General features: G+C 38.3%; 1 protein-coding gene across 1 annotated transcript in view; it reads left to right on the top strand.

Annotated features, from left to right (window-relative positions):
* Window positions 1–391: 391 nt before the first annotated feature.
* The window catches only part of RASA1 (RAS p21 protein activator 1), a 121,764-nt gene continuing 102,075 nt past the window's right edge, over window positions 392–20,080 (top strand). Inside the window, exon 1 of the mRNA XM_059418201.1 lies at window positions 392–1,558. Coding sequence (XP_059274184.1) covers window positions 1,035–1,558 — 524 coding nt within the window. The 5' untranslated portion in view covers window positions 392–1,034. The remainder of the gene's footprint in view (window positions 1,559–20,080) is intronic.

Genomic DNA, 20,080 nt, shown 5'->3' on the forward strand with positions numbered 1-20,080 from the left:
CAGTCAGGAAGCAGGAACTGGCTTCGCGGCATCTTCCTTTTTCCCTTTTTCTCCGTTTCTCCCCCTCCACCCCTCCGGGTCCCTCCCGTCTCTCCTGTTTCAGTGCCCAGCGGCCGCGTGCTCGGGGACCCACTCCTCCCAAAGCCCGTCAAACAAAACCCACGGAGGCAGACGCGCGCCACCGCCCGCGCCACCGACCGGAGAAGCGGCGACGCCACCACCAGCTCTAGCCCGACCGTAACAGTGAGCGCGGCCGCGCACAGCGCGCTCCCGCGGCTTCCTTCCCTCCCGACTCTTCCTTTTCCTCCCTCCAGGCCCAGCGTCCTCACCCCCGCGCTGGCAATGCGGCTGCGCACAGTTGCCCTCGCCCTCCTCCCCCGCCCTTCCTTTCCTCGGCTCCTCCTCTGGTGCCCCGCCTTCCTTTCTCTCTAGTCGGTTTTCAAGAGCGCTCCAGGTTGGAGCAGTTCAGTCGATTTCCCCACTACCCCGCCCCCCTTCCTCTTTTCTCCCCACCCCTCCCATCTCCAGTCCGGTGGAGAATGAAGCGGCTGCAGTGGCCCCAGCCCCAGCAGCGGCACCGGCGGTGGCTGCGGTGGGGGTGGCCGGAACTAGGGTGGTGAAGAAGCGGTGGCGGCGGCGGCGGCGGCTGAAGGAGCGGCAGCCGCCCCAGCCGCTTCCTCTGTGCTTCCCTTCCTCTTTAGTGCAGCCAGGAAGTTTTTTTACTTCTGTGCATGTGTGTGTGTGTGTGTGTGCGCGTGAGTGTGGGTGTGTAAGGTGAAGGTTTGGGGCGGTGTTTGTGCAAGCGTTGCAGGCGTTTTTTGCCCACTTCGCTTCCCGTAACCCGGGCAGCTCCGGAGCCTGGGCTGTGGCCCGAGGAGGGGGCGCGGCGGCGGGCTCTCTCCTTTTGTTGTTGTTTCCTCCGCCTGGGGAGCTGAAGGGGGGACGCGCCTGGGTGGGGCGGCTCGGAGCCCGGGCCTGGTGGCCCCCGGGGCTCCCGGGCGAGTAGGGTAAAGTAGAGTAGAGCGGGCTTCAACATGATGGCGGCCGAGGCCGGCAGTGAGGAGGGCGGCCCGGTGACCGCCGGGGCAGCTGGAGGCGGCGCAGCCGCGGGCTCGAGTGCCTATCAGGCAGTCTGTAGGGTGAAGATACCCCCGGCCCTGCCAGTGGCAGCCGTCCCCTATTCTGGGCTGACGGAGGCCGGAATGGCCGGGACTCTGGCTGGCGGAGCCGCTTTGGGGTCAGCGTTTCTAGGAGCCGGGTCTGTGTCGGGAGCAATGGGGGGAGCCGGACTGTCAGGGGGAGGTGCTGCTGCTGGCGTGGCTGGTGCTGCAGCTGCCGCCGGACCTGGAGGAGAGATGGTTCTCGCCAAGGGGACCACTTCGTTGCCTGCTGAGACCTTCGGGGCCGGCGGCGGATTCCCTCCTCTGCCGCCGCCGCCTCCTCAGCTGCCCCCTTTGGGCGCGGGCCTGGGAACAGTGGACGAAGGTGACTCTCTGGATGGACCAGAATACGAGGAAGAAGAGGTGGCCATCCCGCTGACTGCTCCTCCAACTAACCAGTAAGTCAGGACAGCTGTTCAGGAATTGGGGCAGCTGGCTCCTAGAAAGAAGTGGGAAAACTTGCCTCGTTCTTTCAGTTGAGATTTGTTCTGAAAAGTTTTGAAGCTTCGGGTTCCGCGCGTGGGGATTTAATTTGATCACTCATCCTCCCTACGGGCATACTCCCTGGCGTCTTAGTATATTTATTGTTACTCTGGGAAGATGTAAAGTTTTTGAGAGTGGGAAGCAAGTGAAAAATGTGTATCCATTGAGAACCGGATATAGTTCTGCCTCTTCCAAATTAAGGTTGCGTCCTGGGATTCAGCTGAGCTTGCAGCTACCAAGGCAGTCCTAGTCTCTTATAACCTCTGTGTACATTCCCTGTTGAAGCCAGGTTATTAGTAAGAAGCTTTGGAATATATAAGTGTTTGAATGAATATTGTATAGATACCATTTGAAACATGCACTCGTCAGAATGCTTTGTTTTTGTGGCACTGCAAATCCCAGCCCATGGCTTTGCAAGCATAGCGATGCTGAAGTCTTCGGATCACTTATGAAGATGTGGGTCAGCAAGAAAGGAAAGGAATTCTGTGAATTACAGGTGTGATTAAGGGCCCGTCCTCCAGTAGTATCTGTAATTTATGCTATAGAATTCCCATTTATTAATATCAGTGTAATCTTTTATGGTTGAGACTTTGTAAGTACAACACTCAAGTAAAACAAAATTAACACTAAAACACTCTGTTGGTGGCCAGTACAGTGTTCTATTTGACAATTAGTTTTGACAGCATATTACAGAATATATAGGGCAAATGGTTTTTTCATACGTACCTTCCCCGTATTTGTTCCCTTCATAAGTGAACATAGGTAATATATTTATAAAGGTGGACCTTGATGAGAGGAAAATTTTGATGGGGTGTGGTAATAGATTGCAAAACCGTTTTTGTAGATCCCTCACATCAGTATTATTTGACCTTTAGAATTTTGACAACCTTGGTGTGGTGTGTCAGAGGAAAAAATATTTGGTTCCTTTGTTGACAGTCACTCGGAACAATTGGAAGTTTTTGTTTGTTTGTTTTGGATAAGCTATGGAAGATTTAGAGAGGACTTACAAAATGAATTAGAAAAAGATTCTGTAATGATCCATTTTTGACTTAAGGCTACATCTTTTGATACTTAAGGTGGAAAAATAAAATTAACCTTATTTATGTCAGCCATGGTATAACAGTATTGCATTCCTTTGATATTGTTAATTAGGAGTTCAGTTTTTTTGTCTAATTTTATTCCAACTTACCATATTATGTTTTAGTGTTACAGACTTCTGAAGATGTTCTGGGAGTGTTAAAAATTTGCATTTTACAGCACTGTTTACATACCTTCAAGCCTTTTTGAAAGAATCAGTCAGTTAAATGTTTAAGTGCTCACTACATGCTCAGCACTGCAGTTATAATAAAGCGCAACTTTTTATACTGAAAGAAGATAGTCTTATGTCAGTGTTTGTGACTGAATTGTATTAGACATATTTGGCATATTGTGGTTCTAAATTTTTTTTAAGAAAAGTTTATTTCGTAGAATAGTTTTACGTTCACAGCAAAACTGGGCAGAATATATAGAGTGTTCCCATTAAATTTTCAATAATAAACATGAATGAGTACTCTGGAGAAATTGTGTTTGTGGGAAGTCCATCCTGTGAGATTTCCATCATTATTAATATGTATTTGGGAATAAAAATAATGTTGTATGACTGTATTTGAGAATTGTTCATGTTCTGAAAAGTACCCTCCGTTTCTAGTATATTCTTAAAATTTGTCACGAGAAGTACAAATTTCCCTCTTTTGTTTATCTTATATATCAACCCAGAGTCATTGGAGGCAATACAGTGTAGTGTTGAAGGGCAAATTCTGAAGTTAGACAAGATTTGGGCTGTAATTCTGACTCTGCCACTTATAGCTGTGTGATCTTGGAAAGGTCAGTTTCCCCATCTGTAAAATGGGGATAATAATGGTACCTCCGTCATAGGGTCGTTTTTGAAGGTTTAATGAGAGCCCGGAAGTACTCAGCACCGTACCTGGCACATAGTAAGTGTTCAGTACATGGTGTCCCAATGTAACAGTAATATAATCTTATTGTCAATAAATTGCCTACTGATTTTTTTGGTACAGGGACTCCCTCACTAGTAGTTATTTTAAAGAAATATTGGAACTCCAGAGGACTATCAGAAGTGATTAATTGTACTAAAAATTATGACTTAATAAAGGCTTCCAACCTGTTAAGTAGTGTAGAGATAAAGTTCAGATCTTTTCTGTAAATTCTTATTTTTAAAGGGCTTTAATGACTTGGTTAAATAATGTCAAATCTTTTGGGGTGCCTGGATGGCTCAGTGGGTTAAGCCTCTGCCTTCAGCTCAGGTCATAATCTCAGGGTCCTGAGATGGAGCCCTACATCCGGCTCTCTGCTCAGCGGGGAGCCTGCTCCCCCCACCCCTTTGCCTGCCTCTCTGTCTACTTGTGATCTCCCTCTCTGTCAAATAAACAGATAAAATCTTTTAAAAAAAACTCAAATCTTTTTAAAAGTATAGAAGAAATGTTCTTGGACTAACAGTATTTACTAGTGAATGGTTACCTTAGTTATTGGATAGCATATTAAGGAGGTTCGAGTCATAGGTTTGAGTCCACAGTGGTTTGTTACAGTAGAGTTCCCTTGTCATGGAGTTCAACCTTACATCCAGTGAGTTTGGTGCTGTTGGTCACAAGAGAGTCAAATGACAATATATAGACGAGAGCAAATACATTAATGCCATTAGTGTTTTGTACCTTGTTTTTCTGTGTGCATGGGGAGTCATTGTCTCATGTTTATTACTGAATGTTTTCATTAGTTTGGTTAAGGCCAGAAAAGTTTGTTTAATTTTAACTATTTATTTGAATATTTTCCTTTTCTCAAATTTTGAGGAAATATATTTAAAAAGCAAAAAATTCTCCCCTATGTACTTTTATGCTGTAGAAGATTCCGTATTTAAAACTAACAGATTTGATTTTCAAGAGAGAAAAAAGTTAAAGGAGTTTGTCACTGGTACACCTTCTAATTTTATGGACTTGCTTTTAGTGGTCCTGCTTTCTTTGCTTTAGAGGTGAGGCTAATAGTAAAGGAGCATGTTCACTTAGTCTACCTTCAGTTATATGTAGAGATTCTGAACTATCAGCCTGCAATAGCAGGATGCGCTTAGACTGGATCCACTCCACAGATACGTGTATTGCTTTTTCTTGGTGTATTTGGAACATTTAGTAATCAGTCTCCACCACTTAAAAATAGGAAGACTTCACATTTAAGAAGTCTCACTTTCTAGCATCACTTGCAAAATCACAGGATTTGGCTCTACCTGGTTGCTGTTCCAGTTTGATTGTAGCTTGCTAGAGCTGAGTAGTGGTTGCCCCATTTAGGTGAGTTCTGAGCTTTGGTTTGCTGTAGCCTCCACTAGGCTTGCTTTGCCTTTGATATTATTTGCCTGGCAGGTGGCATAGATCTTACCTTGGACACAATATGCAGGCTTCTCAAGCCTGAAACTTGAAGGAAAAGGAAATAAGGAACATAAAAGATGCCTTTCTTTTCCTCAAAAAACATGTGACTATCTCTACAAAAATAAAATCATTCTAATTAAGCCAAATAATTATTAGAGGTGAATGTTAGGACATGTAGTGTTCATTAACTTTGTCACTAATTGCATTATAACTATGGGTGAGTCATTATTTCTTAGTAAAATTGGGAGGAGGTGAGAATTGCAAGGATTAGTTAAGTACAGAGTGGTTGCTGACCAGGACCCAGATTTTTTTTTTTTTAAACCATATTTTGTGAATAGTAGAACAGTGTAGTGGGTGCTTAATTTAAGGATACAAAAATGAATAAGATGCCCATTTTCTCAATTCTCTCAAGTCCATAAAATCTTCTGGGACAGTTATAGATCTAATAGGAAGTTAAGTAAACCAACTACTCTCACTCAGGCTAGATTAAGATAAATATCATGAGTGAAGTATGAACAAAAGGTCATGGGCTTTAAAGGAATAAGAAAATTATATAATTAGGATCAGTAAGTCTTTGAGGAAAGGTAGCAAGTATGTTATCCCTGTTGCTTAATTTCTAAATTTCTAAACAAGACCTTATTGGTCCCCACACCCTTTGCCTAATGATTCTGTCATGTGAAAAAGAATTACAAGTTAAAGGAGTATAAACTTTTGACCCTTAGTGAAGAGTCTGTCCTACTGAACTCTTAATTTTATTTACCCCTGGTCTGGAAGGAGGTTGAAGGAAGTTGAAGGAAGTGTCTGTAATTCCTGAGAATAAAGAGCACAGCCAAAGGGTAGAATTGGTTTGAATCGATGATTAGGCACTCCGGGGAAATCATGCAAGCATTATAGGTAGAGATAAAAAGAAAAAGGACAGGGGTACCTGGGTTTCTTAGTGGGTTCAGTGTCCCACTCTTAATCTTGGCTTAGGTCTTGATCTTACCATCTGTGTTGGAGTCCTTGGAGTCCTGCATTGGGTTCCACGCTGTGGGGGGTAGGTCGGGGGTGGGGTTTGTGTGTATGTGTGTGTGTAAGGACAGCTGTAAATTAGGTAGAAGAAAGGGAACGCAAAAAGTAGGCCTATCTGGTTGCTTTACTCCTGTCTATTTATTTATTTATAAAAAATGATTTTATTTTTTTATTTGATAGAGAGAAACACATTGAGAAAGGCAACACAAGCAGGGGCAATGGGAGAGTGAGAAGCAGGCCTCCTGCCCTGCAGGGAGCCCGATGTGGGGCTTGATCCCAGGACCCTGGGGTTCTGACCTGAGCTGAATGAAGGCAGACGCTTAACGACTGAGCCTCCCAGGTATCCCTACTCCTGTCTCTTTATTGGCCTATATTGCCAATATCTCTATATTGTCTCTATATTAAGAAAATGAGAGAATGTCTCTGAGAGCAACTTTAATACCCAAAACAATACATTGGTGGGGTGGGACTTATAATAATGATTAACAGTAACCGTTATTACCGCTGACATTTCTTGGTTGCTTACTACCAATCCAGAACTTTTCTAATTGGCTTATACGTGTTTAGTTACAACAAGATTTATTTGCTCTTAATTCTAAAAGTTAGGGCTTGATGGGGACTACTCCATGTGTCATCTGTTGGCTGTAACATCTAAGGTGGTTTCTTAATTCATAAATCTGATGCCGCAGCTGAGATGGCTGGAACAGCTGGTGGATACCTGGGAATATGACTGCCCTCTCCCTTCATCTGCCTCCAGGTAGCCTCCCCCCTTAATTAGCTTGAGTTTCTCCACAGCATGGAAGCTGGGTTTCATGTGGGAGCATTTCAAGAGGAGAAGCCTCACTGTGCCAACATTTATCAAGTGTCTGCATTCTTTGTGTTTGTTGAGGTACCGATGGCCAGTGCTAATAACATGACCCAGTTCAGATTTGATTTGGGTAGGGACTGTATAAGGGCATTGATACTGGCAGGTGAGATATGTTAAAGGCACCTAAGTAAAAACCTACCTCATGTGTTACTCATTATATGTAATACCAGGTAATACTAGGATAGGAGTGGTGAGGGACGAGGTAGGGGAAAGGGCAAGTACTTACAAGTTCTTCCCTTAGGCTTAACATGGTAAATTGTTTTTCGTTAAATGATTCAAATATCCTCACAGTAGATTTGCTTCTGACCATTATCTTAATTTTAAAGCACATTTATGGAGTATGGATGCTGGTTATGGCTCATTGTTTGAAATCCCATCTTGAAATCACCCACAATACATTTCAGTAGTGGGCTAAGTTAAAAACAGTTGTCAGGTACAATTTATTGGAAACCTCTCCATATGCCTAATCATATCTCAACAGGATTAGGGGTGTGATTTTAGGCATTTCAGTGATTAAGTGATTTTTGTGAGTAAAACAAACGTAGGGGAACAAAAATATAAGAGTATACAATCTACTTGGAAGATGAAGCATTAATGATAAAGAGAAGATGGTGAAATTAGCCTTACAGGTGTGTTGTACAGATAGATTTTTCACTTTGGAGGATAGCTGTGGAAGAGTTTAAAGAATGGAAGTATTTGGAAGAATAAATTGAAATTTCATACCATAATCCTCTTTTACTGGAATTTTATAAAAAGTTTGAATAGCGGGGTGCCTGGGTTGCTCAGTTGGTTGGACGTCTGCCTTCAGATCGGGTCATGATCCCAGGGTCCTGGGATTGAGCCCCACATCGGGCTTCCTGCTTAGTGGGGAGTCTGCTTCTCCCTCTCATTCTCCCTCTGTGCTCGCTCGCTCTCTCATATAAATAAATAAGACCTTTAAAAAAAAGTTTGATTAGCTTTTGTAGTATTGGCGTTTGATATTACAGTCATGAATGATACACATAGATACATAGTATTTTAGTGATAGAGGAAACTCTCATTGCCCGGATGCAGAAGAGTGGTTTGGTTAAGGACACATAGCTAGGTAGTGGTAGAACTGGGACAGAATCTAGTTCCCATAATTTTTCAGATATGTTTAGATTTGAGTAAAATTTATAATTAATTTTGCGGGGGGAGGGGAAGAAAGGCAGAGGTCCAGGATTGACTAGTCCTTTACCATATGCTGGGCACTTTACATAGATTATTTCTTTTACTTCTCACAGCTATACAGTAAGAATAGATAATCTCATTTTTATTATTGGGAACACTAAGTGATAGAATTGGAATTGTAATGTACATACTATACTTTTTCCTTTGCCTTGCCCCCTTCGAGTAAGTATAGTATACATATATATATATATATATATACTCATATAAAATATACTTCAGGGCCGGTTGGTCACTGGGTATTATGGACTGAATTTTGTCCCCCTAAAAGTCATAGATTGAAGCCCTAAGTCCCTATGTGGCTATATGTGTATAGGGCACATTTAAGATTAAATGAGGTCATGAGGGTGGGTCCATAATCATTTTGGACCTTAGAAGAAGAGAAAGAGACATGGGAGTGCACATGTGCAGAGAAAAGGCCATGTGAGTTCAGAGTGAGAAGGTGGCCATCTAAAGTCAAGGAGAGTGGCCTCACTAAAAAGCACCTCTGCTCACACTTTAATCTTGGACTCAGCTTCTAGAACTGTAAGAAAATAAGTTTCTTTGGTTTAAGCTATCCAGTGTGGTTTTTTTTTTTTTTTTTTGTTATGGCAGTCTGAGCTGACCGATACACTGGATACCCTCTCTCTTTAAAAATGGCTTTGGGTGATTTTGATGTAGATCAGATGCACATTTACTACTTGAGAAACTGATTTTATTTCATGTCTTTCGCTGGAGGAAAGAAAAGCTTCCCTTATATTCTTCCTTCTTTCCTTATATGTTAGTGATTTATATCTTTTTTTTTTTTTTTTTGGCCATATGTATGTTGAAAGATGGAAAAATTATTTAAGTGCCTGTCTGATTCTTACAGAATGAAAAGATCCTACATATGACCATGGATGGTAGCCATGAACAGTCCTGTGGGGAGACATTACTCCAGCAAAATTTCTGTATTCACTCTGTGTTCATTATTGTAATACTCAGTATTACAATACGCACATTTTTGTGTGCGTGTGTATTTTTATTATTTTGTCTGGGTGTCAGTAAGATAAACACCTCATCAGACTTTATCAAGCTAGATTATCAGTTTATTACAAGAGCTATAACAACAACTAAAATGAAAGAGAAGCATTGGGCAAGGTATGTGGAAAAGGGCACACTGCTTCCATGCTTTCTCTGGGGATACCACTCTTCTAGCCACACTCCCACCTCCATGTATTCACCAACTAGAAGCTCTCTCTTTAGAAGTAACCTTTAAAAGATTACTTTTGAAATTCTTTTTCTCTTACATATCTGTCTGAAGCATAGGGAAAGACCTAAAGATTCTTTTTAATCTGTTAAGGTTTCTTTGTAGGTATAAGCCATTAGACTGGGGGGTCACAGCTAAGACACTTATATCACCTATTGTGTAGGCAGAGAGGCATCCATGTCTATCTACCTAGCTAAATATTTATTTATTTCTTATTTTTTAATTGCATTTTATTTTGAGGTAACTGTAGATTAACATTAGTTGTAAGAAATAATACAGAGTATGTGTCCTTCACCCATTTTTTTCTCCTCAGTGGCAACATCTGGTATGACAGCCAGGAAATTGACTTTAATTAAATTAATTTAATTTAATTAAACCTTCAGTTTCATTGGGTCTGCATAAAATTGTGTGTCTGTGTGTTCAGCATGCATTTAGTTCTATGCAGTTTTATCACATGGGTAGATTTGTGTAATCATCACTATAGTAAAGATATAGAACAGTTTCATCACCACCGGTTTTCTTGTGCTGCCCTTTTATAATCAAACTCACCTCCTTTCACGTCTCCCTTATCTCTAACTCCTGGCAACCACTAATCTGTTTTTCATTTTGCCCTTTCAAAAACGTTACACAACCCCCCCCCCCATTGTACAGATGGAATCACATAGTATGTAACCTTTTGGGGTTAGCCTTTGTTACTCAACATAATTCCTTCAAGATTCATCCGAGTCATTGCATGTATCAGTACTTTTGTCCCTTTTCATTTGCTAAGGAGTATTTCATGATACGGATATAGGACCGTTTAGCCATTCCCCCACTGGAGAACATTCGGATTATTTCCAGTTTTAACTATTAGGGGAAAAAAAGCTGCTCTGAACATTAGTGTTCATATTTTTGTGTGGATATAAATGGTCATTTTTGTCTGATAAATATCCAGGAGTGCAGTTGTAGGACTGTGTGGCAGTTGCATGTTCAGTTTTATAAGAAGCTGCCAATCTGTTTTTTAGAGTGACTGTATCCTTTTACATTCTTACCAGTAATGTATGAGCAGTTCAGATTCTCTCGATTCTCACAAGTGTTTGATATTGTCAGGTTTTTATTTAAGCTGTTCCCATAAGGTGTCTAGTGATCTTATTGAGGTTTTAATTTGTATTTCCCTAAATGGCTGATGATGTTGAAGATCTTTTCATTTGCTAATTTGCTATCTGTCTATCCTCTTTGGTAAAATGTTTGTTCATGTCTTTTGCCCATTTTCCAATAGGATTGTTTTATTGTTGAGTTTTGAGAATTCTAAATATTACTTCATTTTCTGCTACGTGCAGATACTTTCTCCCATTCTGTAGCTTTTCTTTTTTTCTTTTCCTTTTGACAAGGTCTTTCTGTGAGCAAAAGTTTTTAATTTTGTTGAGGCTTAATTTATTAATATTTACTTTTGGAGGCAAGTCTGAGAACTCTTTACCTAGCATAGGTCTCAAACATTTTCTACTGTGATAGCTTTATAAAAGTTCTATACTTTAATGGTTTGTAGTTAAGCCTATGACTTATTTTGATTTTTTTTTTAAAAGAATTTTAAATTAAATTTCATACTTTTGCCTATGGATATCTAGTTGCTCCAGCATCATTTGTTGAAAAAGTAAATTTCTTTCCTCTTTTTTTTTTTTTTAAGATTTTATTTAATTATTTGACAGACAGAGATCACAAGTAGGCAGAGAGGAGGGTGGGAGGGTGGTGGCGCGTGGGAAGCAGGCTCCCTGTTGAATGGAGAGTCCTATGCGGGCTTGATCCCAGGACCCTGGGATCATGACCTGAGCCAAAGGCAGAGGCTTATCCACCTGAGCCATCTAGGCACCCCTTTCTTTCCTCTTTTGAATTGCTTTTGCACTTTCATAAAAAGTCAATTGGGCATTTATGTATGGGTTGACTGCTGGGTTCTCTCTTGAGTTCTCTTGGTTTATACGTTTCCATCTGCTGTGATACTCCTGATTATCTGTGTAGTCCTAAAATCAGGTAGAGTGGTTCCTCTCACTTTTCAAGATCGTTTGAGTTATTCAAAGCCTTGTGACTTTACATATAAACTTAGAACAAGCTTATCCATATCTACAAGTCCTGTTGTACGCCTTGTTAAATTTATACTTACTTTTTTTGTTCGTTTGTTTTCTGTGGAGGAATTTTGTGAATATTATCTTTTTTATTTCAGTTTCCATATGTTCATTATTAGTACATAGAAATGTGATTGATTTTTGCATTGGTCCTGTATTTTTTGACCTTGCTAAAATTATATTTTAATTTTTAGAGACTTTTTACAATATTCTTTCTAATCTCTATGCCTTTTATTTCTTGTCTTGTTGCATTGGCTAGAACTTCTAGTACTGTATTGACTCAGAGTGGTAAGAGCAGACATCCTTGCTTTGTTCCTTGCTTTAGGTGGAAAGCATTTAGTATTTCAGCATTAAATATCATGTCAAGTGTACTTTTGTGGGGGTGGGTAGTTGGGTAGATACTCTTAGTGTAGGTAGATCACCTGTCCTCCTAGTTTACTGAGAGTTTTTATTATGAATGGTTGATGGATTTTGCCAAAATATTTTACTGAGTCAATTTATATGATAAGATTTTTTTTCTTTAGCTTGTTTATATTGTAGATAACACTTTTTTTTTTTTAAATGTTGAACACTTCTTGCATATGTGGAATAAATCCCATGTGGTTATGGTATGTAATGTTTTTCAAATATTGCTGAATTTAGGTTGTTGATTTGTTGAGAATTTGTGTCAAATTCATTAGTGATATGGTGTGTATCTTTCTTGTGATATTTTTGTTTCGTTTCAGTATTTGGGTAATACTGGCCTCATAGAATGAGGCAGGTAACATTACCTCCTTTTCTACTCTTTGGAAGAGTTTGTGAAATTTTGGTATTCTTTAAATATTTGCTAGAATTCTCTGGTGAAACATTTCAGCATGGGATTTTTCTTTTCTTTTTTTTTAAGAATTAAAATTATGAATTCATTTTTTTTAAATGGTTGTGGATTTATATTTATTTATTATTTATTTTGGTTGAATATTGGTAGCACAAACAGTCCCTGACTAAAGATTTTTTTGGCTTTACGATGGTGTGAAAGTGATACACATTCAGTAAAAACCGTACTTGGATTTTGAATTCTGATCTTTTCCTGGCCTAACAATATGTGGTAAGATTCTTACCATGCTGGGCTGCAGCAGCGAATCATAGCTCACAGTTTGCCATGCAATCACAAGTGTAAACAGCCGCAAACTCTAACACTTAAAAGGATTCTGTACCCTTACAACCATTGTGTTTTTCACTTTCAGTATTCAGTAAATTACTTGAGATATTCAACACTTTTTTTTTTTTTTTCAAGTAAATAGGCTTTGCATTAGGTGATTTTGCCCAACTGTAGACTAATGATGTAAGTTTTCTAAGGAGATTTAATGTAGGTGAGGGTAAGCTCTGATGTTTGGTAGCTTAGGTTCATTAAATGCATTTTTTAAAAAGATTTTATTTATTTATTTATTTGACAGAGACGGGGAGAGAGAGAGCGCGAGCACAAGTAGGCAGAGTGGTAGGGAGAGGGAGAAGCAGGCTCCTCACTGAGCAGGGAGCCTGATGCAGCGCTCGATCTCAGAATCCTGAGATCATGACCTGAGCCAAAGGCAGACTCTTAAGGGAATGAGCCACCCAGGCACCCCATTAAATGCATTTCTGATTTGTGATATTTTCAACTTAAAATGGGTTACTGGATGTAATCCTGTTGAAGGTAGAGGAAGATCTGTATGTGGTTGATTGAGGAACTGATTCATTTCTTCTAATTAATCTAGTTTAAGAGCAAAAACTTGTTTGTATTATTTCCTGATGACCCTTTTAATGGCTTGAGGGTGTTCAGTGATACTTTCTTTTATTGCTGATATTCATAATTTGTACCTTCTCTCCTTTTTGTTTTGCCAATTTTGCTAAAGATTTATCAATTTTGCTTTTTCAAAGGATTTCAAAGGTTTTCTTGTTTTCAGTTTTTTTTTTTTTTGATTTTTGCTTTTATTTTTTATTATTTCTGTTCTGATTGCTTTGGGTTCATTTTCTTAAGTAGAAATTTAAGATACTGATTTGGGACATTTTCTGTTTGCTAATGTAGCATTTCATCCTATACTTATTCCTCTTGGCACTTTTTTAGTTGTATCCCACATCTTTTGACGTTTTCTTTTCTGTGTTGTCTTTGCATTTTTACTCCATTCTGTTTCTTTTTTAACTTTACTTAGAGACTTGTTCTCTGATGCTTGGGTTGTTTAGAAGTGTGTTGTTTAATTTCCAAGTGTTTTGAGACTTACCAGTTGTCTTTCTCTTACTGATTTTTAGTTAGATTCTATTATGGTCAGAGAATATACTCTTATGATTTCAATACTTCTAAAATTGTTTTATGGCCTGAATATGGTCTGTTTTGGTGAGTGTTCTATGGATGAAAATAAAAGTGGATTTTTGGCTCTTTTTTTGATGAAGTCAGTTAGATCCTTTTGGCTGATTGTATTCTTTAGAACTTTTAAATCTTTGCTGATTTTCTGCTTAGTATTTCTATGGATCTCTGAGAAGGGAAGTCTTGAAGTTCCCAATCATAACTGAGAATTTGTCTGTTATTCTGTTTAGCTCTATCAGTTCTTCATGTATTTTGCTTTGTGTGTACCGCTTAGGATCGTTAGGTATTCCTGTTGGATCCATCCTTTATCATTATATAATGGTCCTCTTGTCTCTCTAGCAATTGTCTTTGCTCTAAAGTCTATCCAAAATTAATATAGCCACCCCTGCTTTTGTTTACATGCATCTTTTCTGGTACTTTTTCACCTCTTATTTTAAGTGAGTTAATTGTAAACAGCCTATAGTTGGGTCATTCTTTCCCTTAAGTCCACATTGCCAATATTTGTCTTTGTTTGGCATATTTTAACCGTTTATATTTATTTTAATTTTTTTGAAGATTTTATTTATTTATTTGACACAGAGAGAGAGATCCAAGTAAGCGGATAGGCAGACAGAGAGAGAGGGGGAAGCAGGCTCCCTGCTGATCAGAGAGCCCAATGACGGGCTCCATCCCAGGCCTGAGATCATGACCTGAGCTGAAGGCAGAGACTTAACCCACTGAGTCACCCAGGGACCCCTGTTTACATTTATTTTAATTATCGATATGTTAGAGCTTTTTTTAGAATTTTTTGTTTTAATTCCAGTTACCGTACAGTGTTATATTAATTCCAGTTCCAAAGTTACAATGGTTCAATAATTTCATATATCACCTGGTGCTTATCACTCCAAATGCACTCCTTAATCCTCCATCACCTATTTAATCCACCTTCACCTCTGGTAACAATTAGTGTTTGGTATTTGTCTTTCTCTGACTTACTTCACTTAACATAATACTCTCTAGCTCCATCCATGTTGTTGCAAGTGGCAAGTTTTCATTCTTTTTACGGCCAAATAATATTCCATTGTATATAAATACCACATTCATTCCTGAGTCATTGAACACTTGGGCTGCTTTCATATCTTGCCTATTGTAAATAATGCTGCCATAAACACATGGGTGCATGTATCCCATTGAATTAGTATTTTTGTATTCTTTGGGTTAATAGCCAGTAGTGCAGTTGCTGGATCATAGGATAGTTCTTTGTTTTAACCCTTTAAGGAACCTCTGTAGTGTTTTCCACAGTGGTTGCACCTGTTTGCATCAGCAGTGCGGAGTGTTCCTTTTTCCCACATCCTCACCAAGACTATTGTTTCTTGTGTTGCTGCTTTTAGCCTTCTGACAGGAGTGAGGTGCTATCTCCTTGTGGTTTTGATTTGCATTTCCCTGATGGTGATTATGAACATATTTCCATGTGTCTTTTGGCCATGTGGATGTCTTTTTTGGAGAGATCTCTGTTCCTCATGTCTTCTGCCCATTTTTAATTGGATTATTTGTCTTTTGGGTGTTGAGTTTTGTAAGTTCTGTATGTATTTTGAATACTAACCCCTTTATTGCATATGTCATTTGCTCTTAGGGCTTCTGCCATTTTGTTTTCATTTTCTATTTTTTCTCATTTCTGTTTCTCTTCTCCTTTTTTTAAAAAAGATTTTTTTTTTTTTTTTTTAAATTTTTGGGAAAGAGAGCTTGCATGCGCTGGGGGGAGGAGAAGAGGGAGAGAGAGAGACAGACTCCTCAGTGACTAGGATCCTGATCTGGGCTCAATCCCAAGACCCCAGGATCATGACCTGAGCTGGAGGCAGATGCTTAACCAACTGAACCACCCAGATGTCCCTTCTTTTTTCTTTCTGTGTGTTGGTTGAGCATTTGTTGGTATTTCATTCTGATTTATTTATAATATTTTTCAAATATACCACTTCATGGTATTTTCTTAATGGCTTCACTGGATATTAAAATATACATATGTAACTTACTGCAGTCTATCGGGAAACAGTTTATTGGTTTGGGTGAAGTGTTGAACCTACCCTTCCATTTTCACCCCTTTATTCTCTTACTTTGTAAATATCATTGTTTTGAATATTTCTTCTTTATATATATCAGATAGTGTTAATATATTTTCCTTTTGTGCTAAAATATACCTGATAAAAAATTTACCATTTTAACCAATTTTTTTTTAAAAGATTTTATTTACTTATTTGATAGAGGGAGACAAAGCATGAGAGGGAACAAAAGCAGGGGGAGTGGGAGAGGGAGCCTGATGAAGGGCTGAGCCAAAGGCAGATGTTTAACAACTGAGCCACTCAGGACCCCCCCCCCCCCCGCATTTTAACCATTTTTAAGTGTATAGTTCTGTGACATAAATTACATTCACATTGTTGTGCATCTGTTATCACCATCCATCCCCAGAACTTTTCCATCTTGCCCAACTGAAACTCTGTATGCATTAAACACAAACTCCCCATATCCCTTTCCCCTAGTTTCTGGCATCAGTTATTTTACTTCTGTTTTTATGAATTGGATTGCTGTAGTTACCTCATGTAAATGGAATCATAAAATACATGACTGATTTATTTCACTTAGCATAATGTCTACAAGGTTTGTGTTGTAGCATTTATTGAAATTTTACTTTTAAGACTGAATACTCTTCTAGTCTGCCCCACATTTTGATTATGCGTTTACCTACTGATGGAATCTTGGTTTGCTTCCACCTTTTAGGCTCTTGGGAGTGATGCTACTCAGACAGGTACACAAATGTTTCTTCAAGTCCCTGCTTTCATTTTAAGTATATACCTAGAAATGAAATTACTGGATCATATGGTGGTTCCGTATTTAAGTGTTTGAGGAATTGTCATACCATCCGTGATAGTGCCTCTACCATTTTACAGTCCCACTGGCAATGCACAAGGAATCTAATTGCTCCACATTTTCACCATTACTTGTGATTTTCTGTTCCTTCCTCTTCCTCCTCCTCCTCTTCATAATAGCTTTCCATATGAACTATCTCATTGTGATTTTGACTTGCGTTTCTCTTATGAATGAGCATCTTTTCATGTGATTATTGGCCATTTGTATATCTTACTTGGAGAAATGTCGAAGTCTCTTGTCTGTTTTTAAGTTGGTTTGTGTTCCTTTTGAATTATAGGAGTTCTTTATATATTCCTGTATCAGTCCTTTTTCAATTAAGTGGTTTGCAGATATTTTTTTACATTCTGTGCATTGCCTTTGCACTTTCTTGGTAGCGTTTTTTGATGTACAGATGTTTTAAAACTTTGGTGAACTGTAACTTTTTTTGGTTGCCTCTATAATTTTTATTTCATCCATCAATGATGATTTTAAAACTTTGTGCAAAGAAGGATAGTCTATTGAGTCTATAGTTTTTACCCATATTCTTGCTTTTTCCATTGTTCTTTCTTCTTTCCTAATGTTACAGCATTCCTTCATTTATCATCTGAAAGAACTTCTTAGCTATTTTTGAAGGATACATTTGCCAGTGATAGATTTTTAGGTTCCTTTGCCTGCTTATGTCTTTATTTCCCTTTTGTTCCTGAAAGATAGTTTTGTCAGATCTAGAATTCATGATTGACAGTACTTTTCTTTGAGCTTTAAAAAGATTTTTGTTACTTTTATCTTTTTACCTTTGTGGTTTCATATGAGAAATGTGTCATTTGAATTCATGTTCACTTCTAGGTAATGCATCTTTTCTTTATGGTTGGTTTTAAGATTTTTCCCTTTTTTTTTTTTTTTTTTTAAGATCTGAAATGATGTGGCAAGGTATAATTTTTGTGGGTTTACCTGTGTGAAGTTCTCACTTGATTCTGTGGGTTTTTATCTTTCTCCCAAGTTTGGAAGTTTTCAGCTATTATTTTTATGAATACTCTTTCAATTTCATCCTCTTCTTTATGGGACTCCAGTGATACTGGGTTGAATCTTTTATTATTGCCCCATAGATCTTTGAGTCTTTGTTAGTTTCTTTTGAGTCCTGTTTCTCTTTTGTTCAGATTGGGTAAATTCTGTTGATAAGTCCTCAAATTGACTAATTTGTGCACTTCGTAATTTTTACTATTGAGCCCATCCATTAAGTTTTTCTTCTTACTATAGTTTTCAGTTCTGTAATTTCTAATTGGTTGCTTTTTTTAATAAAAGCTTTTATTTATTTATTTGAGAGAGAGAGAGAAAATGAGAGAGAGAGAAGCATGAGAAGGGGGAGGGTCAGAGGGAGAAGCAGACTCCCTACCAAGCACTGAGCCCGATGCGGTACTCAATCCTGGGACTCCGGGATCATGACCTGAGCTGAAGGCAGTCACTTAACCAACTGAGCCACCCAGGTGCCTTAATTGGTTGCTTTTCATAACTTGTTTCTTGGCTTGGATTTCTTATTTTATTTGTCTTTTTCACAGGAATTTGTAATTGATGAATTGTTATGGTGGCTGCTTTTACATCTTTGTTAGACAATTGCAATATGTAATTAATTTCAGTGTTGGCATTGTTGTCTTTTTACATTCAAGTCATTTTCTTGGTTCTTGGTATGATGGGTGATTTCTTTTATTGTATGTTGGACTTTTTGTCTAGTGCATAATTTTTTAACAATCACTTTTAAGATTGATGAGTATATTTTTATTATTGAAAATTTGGAGACTTGGAAAATATAAAGGAAAAAAGCATTCTTTTATTACCAAAGGTAGCTACAAATTTATTTGTAGATTATATATATATTATTTTTTACTTTTTTTACATATTATTTTTGAAAGGAGCTGTATATATATTTCCACCCTCTCCAACCCCTGTTAGTATAACTAACAGTTTTATGTATGAGGAAATTGAAGTAAGAAGAGTTTTAGGTAACTTTCTCAGTTCACAAAGCTACCAAATAATTCAAACCAAATTTTTGACCCCTAGGTTTCCGCTTTAAACCAGTATGGAGTTCTCTCTCTCTATTTTTAAACCATGTAAGATAAATTTTTCAGTAGAAGAATGAAATTCTTTACGAAAGAATCATCAGTAGATCAGTAATATTAAAATATTTTGAATAATGTTTTAGTACTTCACCATATATGTTTATAGATATTTGAGTTTGTTTAGATACATATGTATATATTTTGTTAGTAGAGAAAGGAGCTTTGATACCTTTATTTATGCATTCACATGGATATTTATTTATTTATTTATTTAATTTTTTTTTTAAGATTTTATTTATTTATTTGACAGAGAGAGATCACAAGTAGATGGAGAGGCAGACAGAGAGAGAGAGAGGGAAGCAGGCTCCCTGCTGAGCAGAGAGCCCGATGCGGGACTCGATCCCAGGACCCTGAGATCATGACCTGAGCCGAAGGCAGCGGCTTAACCCACTGAGCCACCCAGGCGCCCCTCACATGGATATTTAAATAAATGAATGTCTCCTTACATTTGAATAGAAAGTATAAATAGGACTTTTTTTTTTCTTTATAGGTTTTTACCTCCTTTCAGGAGCAATAATTTTTTTTTTTAATATGTGTTTTTGTTTGTTTGTTTTTAAAGCAAATCCTTATTAATTTCCTTTTTTATTGAGCAACAGCTGTGTAAATATTCTTCCCCATATTATTTCACTTAAGGGACTATAATGTCACTCATTATATACATACAGTGAGTGAGCTTGTTTGTTTATCCATGTCAGTTGAGTTTCTGCATTTCTGCTTCAGCATGGATTTAGAGGCAGTTCCCAATCACCGGGTTACAGAGTGACTATATGAAGGTTTAGGAACATTTTACTGCCTTTTAGCTCTTAGCTGACTAAAGAAACTAATTCAGGTATCTAGAGTGGAATTGCTACCATACTTACTTACTTATGGGACTTTATAATGCTTGGTGGTAAGAGAAATAAGATTTAAGTTAGTTTTCACTACTATGACCCTTGAGCAATGTGGAAGTTAGGGCCACGAATGACCCTCTGCAAGGTCAAATCTGTGTATAACTTTGGACTCCCCTAAAACTTAATTACTGAGAACCTGCTTTTGACTGGAAGGCTGATAATGTTAACAGCACATTAATACGTATTTTGTATGTTATGTATATTTTGTACTGTGTTCTACAAGTAAAGTAAGCTGGAAAAAAGAAAATGTTACTAAGAAAATCGTAAGGAAGAGAAAGTACACTTATGGTACTATAAGTTTATATTTATTGAAAAGAATTTCTGTATAAATTGACCTGTGTAGTTCAAGCCTGTATTATTCAAGGGTCAACTGTATTTTTGGAATTCTATAAGTATTGTTTTAATTTGTCATTGCTGGCA

The sequence above is a fragment of the Mustela nigripes genome, chromosome 12 (genome assembly GCF_022355385.1).
Source record: "Mustela nigripes isolate SB6536 chromosome 12, MUSNIG.SB6536, whole genome shotgun sequence".
Classification (NCBI taxonomy): Eukaryota; Metazoa; Chordata; class Mammalia; order Carnivora; family Mustelidae; genus Mustela; species Mustela nigripes.